Raw genomic sequence first — 20,539 nt, 5'->3', positions numbered from 1 at the left:
ATTTAGTACTCAAATTCTGATAATAATATAAAATATAAATTACAGAAGCTTAAAATCTTTGTTACTAGATCACGTATCACTGTCACAAATTCACTACTTACAAAATAGTAAATATGAACCCAGGATTGTACAAATCTTAAATTGTACTGTATACAGTAAAATAACCTAAGAGTCATCTGGCTGTATAATATTGATAATACCTAACTCATAGTATCTTACTGCTTTTGCCACTGCTCTAAAAATTTTCAAAGGTAATTATTAAAGATTAATAAATATAGGACATGGCATGTAATTGTTAAATGGATAAATTCATGTGTTTTTATACATGAGTTATTTGTTCTATATTCCAAAAATCATTTAACTTAATAATTTGAATTGACTGTACCACATATTTTACATTACATGAAGGCAAAATACCTCCCCACCAAAATATAATCAGCACATAGTAAAATCAGATTATAATTTTCCATTCAAATTACATCTATTTATACATTATATTATCTCTACCTGGCTTTTTTTTTTTTTTTTTTGCCAGTACTGGGGCTTCAACTCAGGGGCGCCATGTTCCTTTTTCACTTACAGCTGGTAGAATGTTCTACTGCTAGAGCCACTCTCTACTACCTCCTATTTATTTATTTAGTTAGTTATATTTTACATTTCATTGTTACAATGGGTCATCCTGTAACCTTATTTCAGCATTTTCTTATTTCCCTTCCCCTCCCTAAATTAGAAAAATGTATATACAAGATGCAGGGCATCGGAATCAAATACAGTGAAAACAGGTTATACCATGGGGGAAGAACATACAAAAGAAACAAAAAAATCACATGGTATATTGTAAGTACATTAAAAACAACAGCAAGAAAGAAAAAAACCACTTTTGTCTCTATCTTGAGGTTTATTTCACTCAGCATCATCTTATATGGTCATATGGACATAGCTTTTGACCTTTTCTGCTTGTCCTAGACATATACTAGTTATTACAAATAAGTGAAACCATGGGACCTGTGTTTCTTTAGGCTTGGCTTACTTCACTTTAATATGATTTTTTCCAAGTCTTTTCATTTCCTAACAAATGGGGCAGTGTCATTCTTTCTGATGGAGGCATAGAATTCCATTATACACATACATACACACACACACACACACACACACACACATACACACAACTTTCTTGATCCATTCATCTACTGAGGGGCATCTGGGTTGGTACCATATCTTAGCTATGGTAAATAATGCTGTGATAAACATAGCTGTGCTGGTAGCTTTACTATAGCCTTGTTTGTGATCGTTTGGGTAAATGCTGAGGACACTTTTAACAACTGACTTCATTATCTACAATATCACTAAAGCTTTCAATTTTTCTACTATCAGAGAAAAATAGGCAAAATAAAGAAGTCAGACAGTACATACATACATTCACTCATACAACTCACCAAATTATACAGTGATCCAGTATATAATCACACTCTATGTTTTATCATAGCAAATGCATACAAAGTGAAAAGCTTAAAGATGTTTAAAGCAAGTCCAGTAAAATATAAGCACTAGTTTCAAGAGTCCTCTGCCAACAGAATCACACAAGGCCCCTTAAATTCCTGCAAAAACAAGTTGTGATTTGTGAAATGTTTTCTACCAAGGAAATTTGTCAGAGATAGTGTCCAGGGCTTTTACTGGACACTAATCATATAATTAGTTTCCATCTAACATATTACTAAAATTCTAAGCTTCTAGAAAGAAAGCAGGTATCTAAACCTTACTGTTTATAAAATTGAGGAACAGCCTGGTGCTGGTAATTCACACCTGTAACCCTAGCTACTCAGGAAGCTGAGATCTGAGGATCACCATTCAAAGCCAGTCCACCTAGCAAAGTCCTTGCGACTCTTATCTCATCTCCAATTAACCACCAGAAAACCAGAAGAGTGCTGTGGCTCCAAGTGGAAGAGTGCTAGCTTTGAGCAAAAGATATCAGGGACAGCACCCAGGCCCTGAGTTCAAGCTCCATGAAGGACCAGGAAAAAAAAAAATTGAGGAACAGTGAGCCACTCTTCTCAGGAGAACCCAGGTTCCTAGAAATCATCCAAGCAGACCTTCCCACACATAGTAGTGTCATGCCTGTTGTTTAATCCTTTTTTTCTACAAATCTCTTTTTAGTTTGGTAATGAAACTAAAAATCAAACTGCCTTTAAAGAAGGTATTTCAAAAAGACATACGGTTGTATCACAAAAATCGTTGGTATTAACACAGTAATATACTATTTTACACTCCTACTTAATTTTTCTTAATTGGTGAGACTCAGAGCCACTTAAGTTATGCCGTTAGCCTTTCTTTTTCTCTTTGTTTTGATTATGCTGACCTCTCACCTAGATCCTGTTGCCTTCCTACTAGCCAGGAATACAAGTGTAATCCAATGTATCCAGTCTACCTAAGCAAATTATTTATTTTTTTATTATTATTTTATTTGTGAACATACTGTACAGAGGGGTTACAATTACATGGGCAGGATAATGCATACATTTCTTACCAAGCATTGCAGCCTCCTCCTTTGTTTACCCTTCACCTCCCTTCCCAGCCTCCCCCCTCCCCCCAATCATTCCCCCCTTCCCCCCCCACTGACATTGTAAGCTCATTTTTGACATGACAATTTGTACTTCTCATTGTTGCAACAGGTCCACCTGAATCCTTAAACGACTTGTTTTCCCCCATCTCCTCCACAAGTGATACTGACATCAAATATATTGAAAGCGGGGGGGGGGGGGGGGGGGGGGGATACTGTGGGAGAGGGACATACAAAGCAACAAAGAAATAATCTTATAAATGCGTTAGAAACACATGCATGAAAGAAAAAAAAAACATTAAAATACCTATCTAAGGGTTCATTTTCCTAACATCACATTATCTGACTTTTTCCGCTTGACTCATACATATACTAGATATTGCAAATAAGGGAAACCATGGGACCTGTGTTTCTTTGTGCCTGGCTTATTTCACTTAATATAATTTTTTCCAAGTTTTTCCATTTCCTAACAGCAAATTATTTTTAAGATTTCAAGAAATGGACATGTTGAGTCAAAGAGCATATATATCAATATAAGTGGCCAAGATACCTTCCTAAAGAGGCCTTCCAAAGCGAGGCCTTCACAAGTTTGCCTTCAACACTAGTTTTTCTGTCCATAAGGAACATTTGCTAGTCTCTTCCTAGTTATCAACTTTTGAATTTTACCAAATCAGGAAGGCCCTCCAGAAAAAGTATTAATACTTCTCTAATTATTGGACGAGGATTTTTTCTCGTGCATTCTTGTTCTGTTCATTTTCATGCCATATGTCCATGCTTCCTTTTGTCCTTTTTTTGGAGGGGATTGGATCTTGAGACATGGTCTCACTGGTAGCTCAGGCTGATCTTGAACTTATCCTACCTACTGCCTCAACCTCCCAAATTACAGGTATGGACCACTTGGCTACTACTGTCCATTGTTTCTAGTGGAGTCTTCTTTTTAATTGATATACCAAAATTATTCATGTGTGCTGGTAATAATATTGTTATATATGTTGAAATATTTTATCTAGCTATATTATTCATCATTGCCTCACTTTTTATATTACAGATGGTTTTCAACTTGTATGGATTCAAGCCTAATTTTTATTATCATAATATTTATGCTTTAGTATAAATCAGGAGAAAGTACTCTAATTCAGTTTGGCTTTGCCCTAAATGTTTGAGTCTTTTTATACTGGCACACTATCTCCACATAATCATGTATCTATTATATTAAAAAAATTTAGAAATACACGTTATGCATTGTGTTCCCTCCAAAATTCAAGTATCACCAATATAACAGTCGTGTGTGTGTATGTTCTTGTACTACAGCTTGAACCTGAGGTTTGGTCACTGTTGCTGAACCTTTTAGCTCAAGACTAGCACCCTACAACTTTAGCCACAGCTCCACTTCTGGCTTTTGGTGATTAACTGAGCTTACTTTGAACCATGATTCTCGGCTCTCAGCCTCCTAAGTAGCTAGGATTATATCTCTAAGCCACCATTGCCAAGTCAATACAAGTTTTAAGGGATGGGGCCTTTATAAAGTGACTAGGCCATGCAGTCTCTTAAGGCCCTTATAGAAAATGCTTTTTGGCATTAAGCTACCTTTATTAGTTTGCCCTTCTCTATCTTTTCTCCATGGGGATGCACCAGAGCAAAGCAGTATCTTCACCTTCCAGCCTCCAAAACTTAGAAACAATTCTTCTCCTTTGGTCTAAACTATTAACAGCAAAAATAAATGAAGACAACACTGTCTTTCTTCAATATTCTCATGTTTTAAAATGGAATGAAAAAAATTTACAATTCAGCACCATTCTATATTACAAGGAGATGAACTGGACAAGGTGGCATTACTTTAGCATCACTTTAAGTGGGAATTCTTAGGTCTTATCTAATTTTTAATTGGATAAGGCCGCTGATGTGACTCAATGTTTTGTCACCTTAATTTTTATAGTGAGCTGATTTATCATTTACTCAAAAACTTAATTATTGTAACCCATTCTCTGTTGTTTTAATGCTTATTAACTTGCAAATAGCTCCACTGTATCAGTTACTTCCAAAAACTTTTTTTTTTTATTCTTGTCTAGCTAACGCTTTCATTAAATGTTCATCATTCTCTTATCTACTTGATTGTTCAAAGGGCTCCCTTCCCTTCTTCTTTTCATCAAGAATTTGTCTTCATTGGCTCAGGCCGAAATTTTCTGAATAGAGACCCGGAAGCACAACAAATCAAAGAAAGGTTGGACAAATGGGATTGCATAAGGTTGCAGAGCTTCTGCAGGGCAAATGACATAGCTAGCAAGATCAATAGAAAGCCCACCGATTGGGAGAAGATCTTTACTAGCCATACAACGGACAAGGGTCTCATATCTAAAATATACTTGGAACTCAAAAAATTAAACCACCCAACAACAAATCCTCAAAGAAACAACTGCCCAATAAATAAGTGGGCGAAAGACTTAAAGAGAAGCTTCTCTGAAGAAGAAAGAAGGATGGCCAATAGACACATGAAGAAATGTTTAACATCCCTAGCCATAAAAGAAATGCAAATCAAAACAACCTTGAGATATCACCTCACTCCAGTTAGAACGGCAAAAATCAAGAACTCTAACAACAACAGATGCTGGAGGGGATGTGGACAGAAAGGAACCTTACTTCATTGTTGGTGGGAATGTAAACTTGTTCAACCACTTTGGAAAGCAGTATGGAGGTTCCTCAAAAGACTTCACATAGATCTCCCCTATGATCCAGCAATCCCACTTTTGGGCATTTACCCAAATGTTTACAAACAAGACCACACTAAAGCTACCAGCACAACTATGTTTATTGCAGCATTATTTACCATAGCTAAGATATGGAACCAACCCAGATGCCCCTCAGTAGATGAATGGATCAAGAAAATGTGGCATATATACACAATGGAATTTTATGCCTCCATCAGAAAGAATGACATTTCCCCATTTGTTAGGAAATGGAAAGGTTTGGAAAAAATTATATTAAGTGAAGTAAGCCAGGCCCAAAGAAGCATAGGTCCCATGGTTTCCCTTATTTGCAATATCTAGTATATGTATGAGTCAAGCGGAAAAGGTCAGATAATGTGATGTTAGGAAAATGAACCCTTAAATATGTATTTTAATGTTTTCGTTTCTTTCATGCATGTGTTTCTAACGCATTTGTAAGATTATTTCTTTGTTGCTTTGTATGTCCCTCCCCCACAGTGTAACCCCCGCTTTCACTATATTTGATGTCAGTATAACATGTAGAGGAGATGGGGACAAGTCGTTTAAGGATTCAGGTGGACCTGTTGCAACAATGAGAAGTACAAAATGTCATGTCAAAACCAACTTTACAATGTCGGTGTGGGGGGGGGAGGGGGGTATAATTGGGTGGGGGGAGGGGGGAGGCTGGGAAGGGAGGTGAAGGGTAAACAAAGGAGGAGGCGGCAATGCTTGGTAAGAAATGTATGCATTATCCTGCCCATGTAATTGTAGCCCCTCTGTACAGTATGTTCTCAAATAAAATAAAATTAAATTTAAAAAAAAAAAGAAGAATTTGTCTTCAAATAGTTATAACAAAGGAGTTTTAAGTTAACATGTGGACTTACATGTACAATTCATCTTGGTTAGTCACCCTTCTCCATTATTCTCCCACAATGATCTCGTCCCCATCCTACTGTTTCCTAGTTTCTTTTTCATATATGTATAGTAAGTTTTATGACTTAATTCACCAAATATTCATCTTTTTTTCTCTGCAAATCCTTCCTTTAGTTTGACCTCCCTTCTCAACCAAGACATGTTTCAGCTTCCTGATATTCCTTTTAGCTGTTAATTCTTCAAAAGAATGACACCATGAAATCTCACTCCTGCATATACCATACTTTACTCAGTTTGAACACACACACTCGTATATATGCACATATGGTCCCATATGTGTTTACATATTTATATTTTAGACCTAAGTATCCAACTATCATTGTATTAGGGTCTAAACTAGTCTTGTTTTCGGCAACTATATGCGTTTCCTTTTTTTTTTTTTTTTTGGTCCTGGGACTTGAACTCTGGACCTGAATGCTGTCCCTGAGCTCTTTAGCTCAAGGAAAGCACTCTACCACTTGAGCCACACTTCCAGTTTTTGGTGGTTAACTGGAGTTAAGAGTCTCATGGATTTTCCTGGCTGGGCTGGCTTTGAACCACTATCCTCAGATCTCAGCCTCTTGAGTAGCTAGGATTACAGCGTGAACCACTAGCACCCAGCCAACACAAAAGTAGGCTAGGTTTTCTTTTTGGTCCAACTTTTTGGTCTACATCATTTGGTTTGAAAACTGAACCCATTTATAAAGTGTTAAAAATTGAAAGGTTAGTTGCCTGGATATTTTCTGTTTTTTCTTTTTTGGGGGGTCCGGTCATGGGGCCTGAACTCTGGGCCTAGGGTGCTGTCCTTCAGCTCATCAGCTCGCTCAAGGCTATCACTCTACCACTTGAGCCACAGCGCCACTTCCGGCTTTTTTTTTTTGCTTATGTGGTGCTAAGGAATCCAACCCAGGGCCTCATGCATGCATACCACTGAGCCACCTTCCCAGCCTCTATTTGCTGTATTTTCATTGGATGGGGTATTAACACTGGTATGGGGTGTATCTCAGCTCTAATAACTTCTCAATTCAGAACCAATAAAAAAATATTTACATTCTAGTAAGATACTACTGGTAGCTTTATTTACACAACCAATCACACAATGTTCAGGGATTGAGTTTTTGCATAGGACTACTGGGGTCAGAATGAAAGTATTTGCAATAGGGAGCATGAAGATGGTAAGAAGAGGAATAAGATGAATAAGTGAAGGTACTTAATATGTTCAGGGACATAGTTCACAGTTGTGAGGAGTTATGTTAGGAGCTGGACAGGATAAAATATATAGTATTAGGATAAAGTAAAGGGAAAATAGGGTGGGGTAATAAGTGAGAGCAATTAAAAAAAAAAGGAGAAAGAAAAAACCCACAGAGATCAAGCAAATAAATCAAACGTCCCAAGACTTCAGTCTGTGGCCAGCTAAGTTTGATCTTCAAAATCCACTCTTCTTTAAAAGTTCTTTCTTACAAAGCCCTGCTTCAACAGTATGCAATTTTTCTCTTTTCAGAATCCTTATTGCATTAAATAATAATGGGAAAGCATTTAATGACAACTGTACATTTAAAAATAGCCAACTTGATGTTATATATATTTTACTACATGAAAAAGAAAGACTGCCAAGTATCTTCCTTACACAAAGTATCTTCCTAGCATTTTCCCCCAGGCATTATATTCGGTTATGTATTAGTGTAAACAACTTTATTTTCTCATCTCTATTACCTATCTGTTCGAGAGACCACATAACCACTGTCCATGCCATTCAAATGGATTGAATTTACAACCAAACAAAAACTTTTGAAATGAAGCAAGCTTTGGAATAATTCTATATAATTGTTAGATTCCAGTTCATCATCTAATAAATCTGGAAACTGCCATTAAGGCCTAGCAAGTAAAAAGCAAACAGTATGTTAACAGATCATCTCAGATCTATAAAAGCAAGATCTCAGGATAAACCAGTCTCCAAAATTAGATACTGAACAGAGAATCACCACAGCACAAACCATATGAACAACAGGTTAAAATCTTGGGGAGGGGGAGCTGATAGTGGGAGAATGTAGCACACTTTTTACATTCCACTTAATGTTCTTAATCCTGTTCCTTTCTAATTAACATCTAAACTACACCATTTCCTTAATATATGTTACTACTATTCTAATATTACAAAGTATTCCTGGAAACTGGAAGTCTAAACACTTGCTCAGGTTAGCCTAAACCAGGTAAAATTGTTTCAATTCACATTGGAGAAAAATATTTTGGGGGCTTTTACAAGGATTTTAGTGTAACAAGATTAAAGTACTGAGAAATGGAGAAGAGATGTCAGATGAATGAAAAGCTGCATCTGAACATATGTGAATAGAAAGACTGAAGAGGAAGGTCAAAAACAAAACAAAGAAGGATTTCCCCTAAATGTTTATTCGTATCAATTCCTTATACAAGAGATTTCATGGGCTGGGAAGGTGGCTCAGTGGTAGAGTGCTTGCCTTGCATGCCTGAGGCCCTGGGTTCTATTTCTTAGCACCACATAAGCAAAAAAAAAAAAAAGAAAGAAAGAAAGAAAAAAGCCGGAAGTGGCGCTGTGGCTCAAGTGGTAGAGCACTAGCCTTGAGCTGAAGAGCTGAGGGACAGCGCCCAGGCCCAGAGTTCAGGCCCCACAACCGGACCCAAAAAAAAAAAAAAGAGATTTCATTCTGACATGTTCATACATGCATATGATGCACTTTAATTAGATTCACTCTCCTGCCCTTTTTGAGGTTTAAATCTTGAATATTTTCCAGTAAAGCAATATGGTATCTTGAATTACCATTTAAGAACCTTGCATATATATTATCTTGGTTTTCTAATAAGGTGTTATAGCCTCAAATTCTCTGGACAACCTGCTCATAATCATCTAAATTAATCTCTATCTGACTCCGAAGTCTGTCATTTATTAGTAAAGAGATTCTGAGATTTGGGGGACCCTTGAAATCTAAGCACTAACAAACAGAATAACTATATAATTTGAAAAGGTTCACAGATCGCCCTTAAAGGCAGAGTCTGCTGCCCCCAGGAAATTTTCTTGCTGCTTCTCACAAGTCTGTTCATAATACTTCCTGCCAAGTTTTCAATTGCCATTCTAAGCACAGTGTCTAAAACATGGTGAACTTTCATAAACCTCAATAAACGTCCTTTGTAGATAGATGGTAGACATCATCGATGACAGGCTTCCTTCAAAGACCTACCTGAATAGTTACTCAAATGCTAACTAACAGCTAAAATGGCTTTTCTCCCACTTTGGTGCTTGACTCAGGTCCCAGGTGCTGTTCCTAAGCTTTCTTCCTCAAGGCTAATACTCTTCCGCCTGAGCTCCAATTATCCCTTTTAAATAGTTTACTGGAGATAAAGTCTAACAGACTTTCCTACCCAGGCTGGCTTTGAACTACCATCCTCAGATTACTGCCGGCAGAATAGCTAGGATTACACAGCGTGAACTGGTACCTGGTTCAAACAGCTTTTTAAGAACAAAATTTTAAATTGTTACTATAAAGGTGATGTACAAAGGGGTTACAGTTACATAAGTCACGTAAGGAGTCCATTTCTTTTTGGACAATGTCATCCCTTCCCTTGAACTCTCCCAGTTTTTCCCTCCTGAGCTCACCCAGAAGTTATATAGCCCATTTTTTTTCTTTTTCTTTTTTGTCGGTCATGGGGCTTGAACTCTGGGCTTGGGCGTTGTCCCTCAGCTCTACTGCTTGAGCCAGAGTCACTTCTAATTTTCTGGTGGTTTATGGGGGATAGGAGTCTCACACTTTCCTGCCCGGGGTTGGCTTTGAACTGTGATCCTCAGATCTCAGCCTCCTGAGTTACTAGGATTACAGGCCTGAGCCACCAGTGCCCGGTGCTGTTAGTTCATTTTCAACACTGTACCTGGGTACCACTACTGCATTTGTTCATCCTTTGTTCCTTCATTTCATTCAGCTTTGTTAATGCAGGTTATACCTGAAAAGATTACCAGAGGTTGTAGATCTCAAAGCCTCTGAGAATCCATGGCCCATATTCCACATTCTAGGGAAACTTTTTAGAAAACAACCACAACCAGTCACAGAAACAATATTTTACTAATTCAAACAAGGGTGTGATTCGGTGTTATTTCAAGAAGATAATTGTTCCTGCTTGAATCTGAAAACTTTTAATTAGTACAGGAATATAAAATGCTGGTAGAAGAATTAAGCTTCTCTTTGGAGGAGACTAATGATATTGAATAACTGTATATCACTTTGATTTCACTGTTTTTAACTCAAACTTAATGAAAGGCTTTTTTCCCCATATGGTAAGAAAAGCCAAAATTTACGATGGGTAACATGCAATTAAGATAAACTTATCCCAGAAAGTGAGAATTATATATTCTGTATTTTATGTGAATATAGTGAAATCATAAATACTTAAATTTCTGATGGTCTAAGGACTAGCCTGCCAAATAAATGGAAAGCCTTCTAAGAAGGAAAAAAGTATGCCTAATAGTACAAACACAGCTGAACAAGATTTCATTCATTTAGTGTGTAAACTCAAGGACAAGAAATAACTTTCAAAAAGGAAAAGAGGAAGCCAGGAGCTGGTAGTTCACATCTACAATCTTAGATACTTGAGAGGCTGAGAACAGGAGGATCACAATTTGAGACCAATCAGGGCAGAAAGTTTACCAGGTTACCTTCTGAGAAAGGTTCTTGCTTTCTATATATTGCACTTGATGCAATGGCAGGGGCTTGTCATTCTAAGCAATGTGGGAGGCTGAAAATGGAAGGACTGCAGCTTCAGGCCAAACCAGGGGGAATAATCTACAAGACTCCATGACAATGAGAGCAGCTGTCATTCCAATAACAATGAAAAGCCAGAAACAGGTAGATCAGGGTCCCAATAAGTGGTTGTATAAAAAGTAAGACCTGGCTCAGTGGTAGAGTGCTTGCCTTGCAATGCATGAGGCCCTGGCTTCGATTCCTCAACACCACATAAGCAGAAAAAGCTGGAATGCTTCTATGGCTCAAGTGGTGGTGCACTCACCTTGAGCTGAAGAGCTCAGGGACACGACCAACCAAAAAAAAAAAAAAAAAAAAAGTAAGATCCTATCTTTAAAAGTAACCAGAAAAACATCAGGCCTATGTATGGCTCATCAGTAGAATGCTTTCTTAGCAGACATAGCCCTGAAATTCAAATCCTAGTACTCCCTTTATCTTAACCTTTCAACTAGAGGTAGATTTGTAAAATTGGGGGAAGATACAAGGGGAAACCAAGAAATCCAACTTGGGAAGAGACACAGATATATAGTTGAAGAAAGTAAAGCTTGAACTCAATACTTAAGAGTTGACTTAGGCATTTAAAAATTTCCAGTATTTAAGTAGCAAAAGGAGTCATGAGAATTTTTTAACTTATATATGAAACCTTACAACTACATAGCAAGGCAGATACTGAGCACACATCTGATTTCACTGGTATGGTTTTTGTTAGCTTACAGATACCAATACTCAAAAGTGGCATTTTAGAAAACCTGAGCATGGTATGTGGAATGGACTAAATGAGACAAGAAACTAGAAGCAAAAAGAGAACAGTTATTTCTTGTAAACCCACCTTTCAAACACAAATTTTACTATTTAAGAGATAACAGCATAATAACTGGATTTGAGTAATTAAATCCAAACTAGAAGTTTAAATACTAGACATTTAATAAAAATTAATACTCTAAGATAAGATATTCAAAGTATATGATTTATGAGTTAATACTCCATAGATGTTACTTTAAGAAGAACCTGAATAGCTATACACACTAAGCAGTGCACAAACAGTAGAGAACTATTGCTCAAATGTAAAGGAAATTGCAAATACTAAAATCCTATTTATTTAAAAGGTTTGAATTCAGCCTAGCTCTTTTAGTAGGTACTGAAAATATTACTGCAGTTGTGTAAGCATGTCTGTGTGTAGGAGCAGGGACAAATAGTTTTCATACTGGCTGAGGAGAAAAGCTCTTAGACCACTTGAAGAATTCAGTTGATGACTAATTCTTTCTGTTTTACAGCATTAAGTTTGCCTAATCTTTGCCCAAGCAATGGACATCAATGTATAGTAAATGCCAGGTACTATATTAAGTAGCAGAGATAATTAAATCCCAGTCTCTTAGACTTAGAGACTTTTAATCTGAGGAAGACAGAAATTCAAATGTTTATGAATTTAACCAACTGAATGCTAAAAAACATCTATGTTTAATATGTGAACAAAAAATATCTGGTTTTTGTCCTTTCAAAACCTTTTACCAAAGTAAATGCCAAATGATGAAGAAAAAAAAGGTAACAAAATATTTAAAAAATTCCAGAAAATTAACATATAAGGTAAATTTTTAATGTAGTGTCTCAACGAGCTACATCTGGAGAGTTACTTAAAAAGTTCACTTGCACTTGTGGAGTTAGTTAACACAGAAATACATCTGGCTAAATACTCAAAAAAGGATGGACAAAAAAATCCTAACCAAACCAGCACTAAGAAAGCATTATGGTTGGCTCAAATGCAAAGACTAAATAGTATTTCCTATCATTAGCTTTGGTAAGTTAGATAACAAAATCATATTAGCTAATCTAAGAAGATAGCACTTCATTCATTATCCACAAGGATAAAAATTATGATTAGTAAGAGAGACAATAACAAATTCTGGTGAGGACATAGAGAAACTGTAATGCACAGATACTTCTGGTGGGGGTGCAAACATGCACAAGGTTCCTATAATGGCCTGGCATCTCCTTAATATGCTAAACACAAGTGTTATATATCCTAGCAATTTCACTGCTTTATGTACACTTAAGAGAACTCAAAATATACATCTACACAAAAACTTGTACACCAAAGCTCATTATAACATTATTAATAATTACAAAAAATTAGAAAACTCACAAAATTAAAACAAATAAAATGTAGTAATATAGAGGCAAAAAGGAATGATGTAATCTGAAACCACACTACAATATGAATGAAACCTGAAAACATTATGTTAAGTGGAGTCAATCAAAAACACCTAATGTCACGATTCCATTTATGTAACATGTCTAGACTAGGCAAATCTATAGACATGATGGATTATTGATTGCATGTGGCTGGAGGGAAGAGGATAGTTAACAGCTAATGCATATAAGGTTTCCCTTTCGGGTGATCAAATGTTCTAAAATTGATTGTGGTGATGACTGTACAACTCTGGTTATAGTAAAAAAAAAAAACCTACTAAAATATACACTTTGAATGAGCTTTATGGAAAGTTACTTATAACTCAATAAATCAGTAACATTTTTTAAAGTCCACAAACCACGATGCTGAAAGAGCAATGAAAAATTTTACTTATTTGGAATCTACAACACAAAATCTGCTGCAGTTTTCAATTCTACCTCCCTTTTTGTTTTCTAGTATTTCAAACTCAAACTTTGAACTAGAAACTGAGGTTTTATTTAATACAAAGACAAAGCTCTTGACATCTTTAAAATTATAGTTATATAATCATTTCACAAAAGAAAACATGTATAAGCAAGAAATATGAAAAAAATCTATTTTTCTAAAAAGGCAGGGAAGAGCATCTCTCTCCTGTAAGCAGTGTTTTCTTTCAACTTGTACCATTTTCTTTCAATGTTAAGATAAATGGAAGAAAACTATAATTACATTTCACCTATTTTTTTCTTTTTTTTTTTTTTGGGGGGGGGAAGAGGTCCAGTCATGGGGCGTGAACTCTGGGCCTGGGCACTGTCCCTCAGCTCTTTAGCTCAAGGCTAGAGCTCTACCACTTGAGCTACAGCGCCACTTCTGGCTTTTTTCTTTTTGCTTATGTGGTGCTGAGGAATTGAACCCAGGGCCTCAGGCATGCAAGGCAAGCACTCTACCACTGAGCCACCTTCCCAGCCCTTCACCTATTTTCTACTCAAGCAAAAGTAAGTTAGATTGTTCCAATACCCTAATTCCAAACTGCTTTTTATACTCACAAAAGTACTCCAAGTTGCCAAATGGAATTGGTGCTTTCTCAATCTCACATTACCAGTCCTCCTTGCCTTATTATTTGGCTATGGTAACAATTATTTTCTTGAAGCTCTCTTAGGCTTTCTGGACCTGGTTCTACTTCTTCCTCTTTAACCACACCTTCCCCGGAACAATCGCTATCATTTCCTTCTCAGCAGCATTTTTTTTTTTTTTTTTACTTACTAACGCTATTCAACCTAAAACAGATCATCCCATATGCCTGTTAGAAGCTTATTCACTTAGATGCTTTCATCTGCCACCTACATGCTTATATAATGGACTCACATCTTTAACTCTCTCCTGTCAGCAACCTCAATGTATCAAGTCCAACACTATACATCCTCTTCTAACTTGAAACTGTCTTTCACAATCTTGTTTGACCTCTCTATTTGTTTATCTTGCTAAATAATACCTTCTAGCTTGAGTGATGATATTCAAGCTAGAAATCTCAGTTAAACTCTTATACTCTATCACTCACATATGGAGAATTACTCGGACTTCTTTTTCCTCTCTTCTTCATACCCTTTAAGGTGGGGTCTTGATGCTATGTAGCCCAGCTGGCCTCAAACTCATAACCCTCTTCTCTCTTTTTTTTTTTTTTTTGGGTCCGGTCATGGGGCCTGAACTCTGGGCCTGGGCGCTGTCCCTCAGCTCTTCAGCTCAAGGCTAGCGCTCTACCACTTGAGCCACAGCGCCACTTCTGGCTTTTTTCTTTTTGCTTATGTGGTGCTGAGGAATCGAACCCAGGGCCTCATGCATGCAAGGCAAGCACTCTACCACTGAGCCACCTTCCCAGCCCCCATATTACTCTTCTCTCAAATTCCCCAGTATTGGCATTACAGGCTGTACCATGATATACAACTTAATTTTTTTTCTAATCCTTACCAAATCTATTGTATACTCTATTCTCCAGTTTAGGTTTTTATATCTCAGAAGCCTCCAAATGCCATACTTTATATTTTCCATCACAGTCAACTTTCTAAAACTTGAAATTGTCAAATAAATATTTGCCTAACTTAAAATGTTCAGTGGCTAGCCAGGTATCCAGAGCAGTGATTTACATCAAAAGCTATCTAAAAGAGGAAGATGGGGGGCAGGGGGGGGGGGGAGCGAGGTGGGAAGGTGGCTCAGTGGTAGAGCGCTTGCCTTGCATGCATGAGGCTCTGGGTTCAATTCCTCAGCACCACATAAGCAAAAAAAAAAAAAAAAATGCTGAAATGCTGAAAGTGGCACTGTCGCTCAAGCAGTAGAGCGCTAGCCTTGAGCTGAAGAGCTGAGGGACAGTGCCTAGGCCCAGAGTTCAGGCCCCAAGACCAGACCCCCCCCCCAAAAAAAAAAGGAAGATGGGAAGGTGGGAAAGACGGGTGGAGGGTACATTGCAGGAATGGGAGGCCAACACCTTTTCACAACTAAGAACTGTACTGCAGAACTGAACACAATAACAATTATGAATTTACAGAAAAATCTAAACACGGCAGAAGATTCTCTACAATCCCAACCCCCAGTATCTATATCAGCATCTTTATCCTTGAACATTTATTGGCTCACTGGTCCTTAATACATAGTCCAGGAACACCTTTCTACCAGACCACTCTCGGCATCTCTCTTTAGAGTAAAATGTAGCTCTATCATGTATCAAGTTCTTGTATTTCAGCAGCTTCCAAAATGCCATATTTCATATTGCATTATAATCAACTTTCTAAAACATGAAACTTATCAAATGACTGCAATAGCTACAGTATATATACTTTATATATTAGAAGCAAGTATCTTATCAAAGACTTATCCTATACAAGATAGTAAAGATCTTCTCTACATCTGTCACAATTTAGTTTACTTGCCAATCTGTTTATTTGCAAAACCAGCATGTTTTCAATGGTAAGCAATAACCTGAATGTCATCATTTATAAAATCTGGCTACCCTCCTTTTCTTTCGCGAATGAGAACACAACAGGCAAATACTGACAACTCATAGAATACAGTTAATGAGGGGCTGGGAAGGTGGCTCAGTGGTAGAGCGCTTGCCTTGCAAGCCTGAGGCCCTGGGTTCGATTCCTCAGCACCATATAAGCAAAAAGAAAAAAGCCGGAAGTGGTGCTGTGGCTCAAGTGGTAGAGCGCTAGCCTTGAGCTGAAGAGCTGAGGGACAGCGCCCAGGCCCAGAGTTCAGGCCCCACAACCGGACCCAAAAAAAAAAAAAAAAAAAAAAAAAAAAAAAGAATACAGTTAATGACAGGTGGAAAATTTTCTAACCCCAATGGTAATCAAGAAATTAAAATATAGTAAAATACCACTTTTCAACCATTAAATAAAGGTCAAGGTAATTATAATAAGAACACTCAAGCATTACTGTAGGTAGCTGTATAACAAAACGTCTTTTCAAAAAAGTTGTAATTATGTGTAAATGTTTACATCCTTTTACCTAGTACTTCTATTCCTAGAGATATATGGCAATAATAAAAAATGTATTCATGAATGTTAATCACAGTAGTATCAAGAGCAGAAAAGAGTATGGACTAAATCAACCATAAGGAAATGGCTAAAATACTAAACTGTTACCTGGTTATATTTCACAGCTACTTAAAAATATTTTTTAAAACAAAGCAGTTGTACTAAATGAGAATGCTTATCAAAAATCTAAGTTCAGGGGCTGGGAAGGTGGCTCAGTGGTAGAGTGCTTGCCTTGCATGCATGAGGCCCTGGGTTCGATTCCTCAGCACCACATAAGCAAAAAGAAAAAAGCCAGAGGTGGCGCTGTGGCTCAAGTGGTAGAGCCCTAGCCTTGAGCTGAAGAGCTGAGGGATAGCGCCCAGGCCCAGAGTTCAGGCCCAAGACCGGACCACCCCCCCACCCCCCAAAAAATCTAAGTTTAAAGAACATAAGAATACAAAAGGTATGTATAGATATGCTCACATAGACTTATTAGTAGCAGTGGAGTAGGGCCTTAGATGATAGGACAGATGTGCTGTAAGACATCTGGAAAGAATAATGGAAGCTGGGCGCCTGTGCGTCATGCCGGTAATCCTAGCTACTCAGGAGGCAGAGATCTGAGGATCACAGTTCAAAGCCAGGCCAGACAGGAAAGTCCCTGAGATTCTTATCTCCAATAAACCACTCAGAAAACCAGAAGTGGCACTGGGGCTCAAGAGATAGAGCTCTAGCCTTGAGCTGAAGAACTGAGGGACAACACCCAGGCCCAGAGTTCAAGCCCCATGACCAACAAAAAAAAAAGAATAATGGAAATATTACTGTGCTTACAATCAGATCAGCTTGAATACCACTCCAATTTACTAAGTGTAAGTATTAATGACTATTATTAATGACTACACTGTAATTTCCAAATTTGAAATAACATTATTTCATAAGAGAAGTTATAATTGCTATCTTACTTCTAAAGGCTCAATCTTACAATGTTAAGATTTTTAATCCACATCCAAATTTAATAACAGAACAGTTAGAATCTATCTTCTGTTTTATCTTCTATTCTCTTTCTGTGACAGAGGACATAGAGCTTATCCAGCCTTCCACTAAGGAAAAAAGCAGCACCGACTACAGGCAGACTTAATTATAGCTATTGCTAATCAAGCCAGGAAATAAAAAAAGCACACTATAAAAGAATAGCTTTAGTCATCAAATATCCAATGTAGAGTTACCTAGCTGTATCTACTTATGGAAGAAAAAGGAAATTCATTTAGTCCTTGAAAATTGAAATCTCCCATAGGAATTCCTGATTCATTCCCAAAGCATAAATGCTTCCTCCATACGGGAGTTCGGAAGATGGGCACCTGTCCTGATGGCCTGCATTACCAAACAATGCTCTTTCTTAATGGAATATGGCCAGGGATAACAAGAGTAGCTTGCAGACAAATGGCTAGGGACCACAACACCCTTCTTCCATAACCAAGCAAGCCTGAAAAACTACTAGTTTTAAGCACCCTAAATAATCAAAGTATTTTCTTCTATTTTTGTAGTAAAAATAAAGAGCGGGGGAGTCTATATTCAATGACTCTAAATGACACCATTCAAAAGATACTACCAAAAAAAAAAAAAAAAGATACTACCAATAAAAATTCTCAGTAGCAGGGAAGAAAAAATGTTCTTTATTCGTTTCCGATCAGAAAATGAAATTTCAAAAACATACCATGTAATACCAGGAGAAAAAATTTAAACTCAAGGATAATTTAGCCTTCATAACTTACAAAACCATACTCCTATTTTCTATCAGTCGAGGAGGTGGACTTGCTAAGCTAAATACTATTACAATACTGCTTCAGACCAAGAGTCTGGTTAACCATTTTAGCTCTAAACAAAATCCCTTTAAAATGAGTAAAGGCAATTCAGTAATTAAAAGTCCCTTCACCTGTACCTTGACTTCACTTTTAAACAAAAACCATTCAATATCTGATGCTGCCTATTTTTTTAGACAATATATGTATTTATGTATCCTTTTCCTAACCTAATTTCAGAATTAAGTGATTACTCTAGGAGATGTACCTTGTCCCGGAGCTAAGGTTTCTCTTTGCCATCTCCAACTCCTGCCAAGACTAAGGACCAACCACTTCCCCACGTCCCACACTTCCTTTTCCATTCCCCAGACCTCCAGGGTTTCCAACGCCCCAGTCTTGCGCAATATCCGTAGGAGCAGAGCCGCAACCACCGCCTCCTAAGCCGGGAAACAACCCCACCGAGAACATTGTCCAGCAGAAAAATAAAAAGGGCGGGAGGGGGGTCATGTAGGAAGTCGGCTTCGGGTTGGTCCCACGCTTTGGGAGCTGACGGCCACTCAGGGATGAACCTAGACTAATTTTACCAGCCAGACTTTTAACCATCCTCGTCCCTCCCCCTCAAGCTCGTCCACAGGAGCAGTGGGAGGAAAAGGGGGGGGTGAATAATAAAAAGGGGGGTGACGGGACGGTTATCTCCCAGTTCAGGGTTTCAGCCGGTTTGGTCGCCACCGCCCCACCAGGACTATTGTTCCCGGGTTCCCCACCCCCACCCCGGATAGGAAGTGATAGTCACATCCCCTCCGCCTTCGGCAATATCCCCCGGGGAGTCTGAAGTAAGCTTCCCACAGGATAACCACCCCCCATCCACAATGACCCCCCCAAGGTCCCCTCAAAACCCGAGTCTAAGGAGAGAAGCAGCCAGACTGGGATTAATCGAAATCAGGTAAACCCGCGGCGCGTCTCTTCACGGACACAATCCTGTTTTCCCAAGCGCTGGACAAAATCGCTGCGAGCTCAGAGACGGTGTTCCGTCCTCCTTGCCCCCCTCGGAGGGGCCGGCGTATGGAGTGAAGGGAGCCCACGAGCGAATGCCAACCTTCATACCCCCGGATCCTCCGCAGCCGCAGCCAAACACCCCCACCTCGACCCTCCTGGGAGGGGCAGGCCGGGTGGGCAGGCGTGGAGAGGCGAGCCGCCACCCCGCCATCCCCCGGGCCCGCTCCCCACTTCCCTCAGGACTCCCGGCCTGAGAAACAATAGGTGGTCGCGGGTGGAGGTGCGGGCTCGGCCCCGCGGCCGCTGCCTTGGCGTCCCGGGTGGGCACCCGTCTGGGGCTGGGGGGGAGGGAGGCCGCAGAACACCGGAGGAGGGATCAGAAAGGAGGCGATCGCCCCTCCAAGCCGGCTGCAGCAGCAGCAGCCGGTCCCCGGGTCCGGACGCGCCCCTCCGCCCCTCTCCTCACCGCCGCACACAAAGCGCTGGCAGCACTCGCCGCGGGGTGGGGGGTGGGGGGACTCCCGGGCGGACGAGCCCGGGGACAGCCCGGGGCGGGAGACTCACCATGAAGTCCCGGGCGAAGTTGTCCTCCCCATTGTGGTCCGGACTCTTCATGGCCTGGACCCTCTGGATGAATTTCCTCAGGATCTCCACTTGCTCCATCCTCCCGCGTCCCCCCGCCTGCGGCCGCCGGCCCCCCCGCCGCCCGCCCGCCCGCCGCAGAGCCTGCTCCGTCTTCCCCAGCGCGCCGCTCCCGGCCCGCCCTGCCTCTCGACCCCCTCCAGCCTCCGCCGCGCCGGCCTCCTCCCCACCGCCTCGGGCGGCGGCTGCGGCAGCACCGGCCCGGCTCGGCTCCCGACACCACAACTTCCCGGAGCTGCCGCCGCTCTCCCACGGCGCCAGGCGAGCCGCGGCGGCTAGCGCCAACCCCAACCCCCAGCTCGCTCCATCCTCCTTCCCCGCCCTCCACCTCCGCCGTCCAAGACGCCGCCGCCGCCGCCTCAGGAACACGGCCCTCCGCTCGCCCTGCCCCCCCCCTTCCCGGTGCTTCCTTTCCCCCCCGCCCCCCGCCGGCAGCCGCAGACCGAGCCGCCTCTCCTCACCGGCGCGTACCCGCCACCACCCAGACGCGCGGCCCCG

General features: G+C 40.0%; 1 protein-coding gene across 4 annotated transcripts in view; it reads right to left on the bottom strand.

Annotated features, from left to right (window-relative positions):
* Nucleotides 1–20,097, bottom strand: part of Ptpn12 (protein tyrosine phosphatase non-receptor type 12) — a 64,216-nt gene extending 44,119 nt beyond the window's left edge. For all 4 annotated transcript variants that reach the window (XM_069996334.1, XM_069996336.1, XM_069996335.1 and 1 more), the window contains exon 1: nt 19,964–20,097. In XM_069996334.1, coding sequence (XP_069852435.1) covers nt 19,964–20,062 — 99 coding nt within the window. In that variant the 5' untranslated portion in view covers nt 20,063–20,097. The remainder of the gene's footprint in view (nt 1–19,963) is intronic.
* Between the last annotated feature and the right edge of the window lie 442 nt (nt 20,098–20,539).

This window comes from Dipodomys merriami, unplaced genomic scaffold (genome assembly GCF_024711535.1).
Source record: "Dipodomys merriami isolate MVZ:Mamm:240054 unplaced genomic scaffold, mDipMer1.0.p SCAF_5, whole genome shotgun sequence".
Classification (NCBI taxonomy): Eukaryota; Metazoa; Chordata; class Mammalia; order Rodentia; family Heteromyidae; genus Dipodomys; species Dipodomys merriami.
The sequence above is the reverse complement of the archived record's forward strand: the minus strand, read 5'-3'. Positions and strand labels throughout refer to the sequence as shown.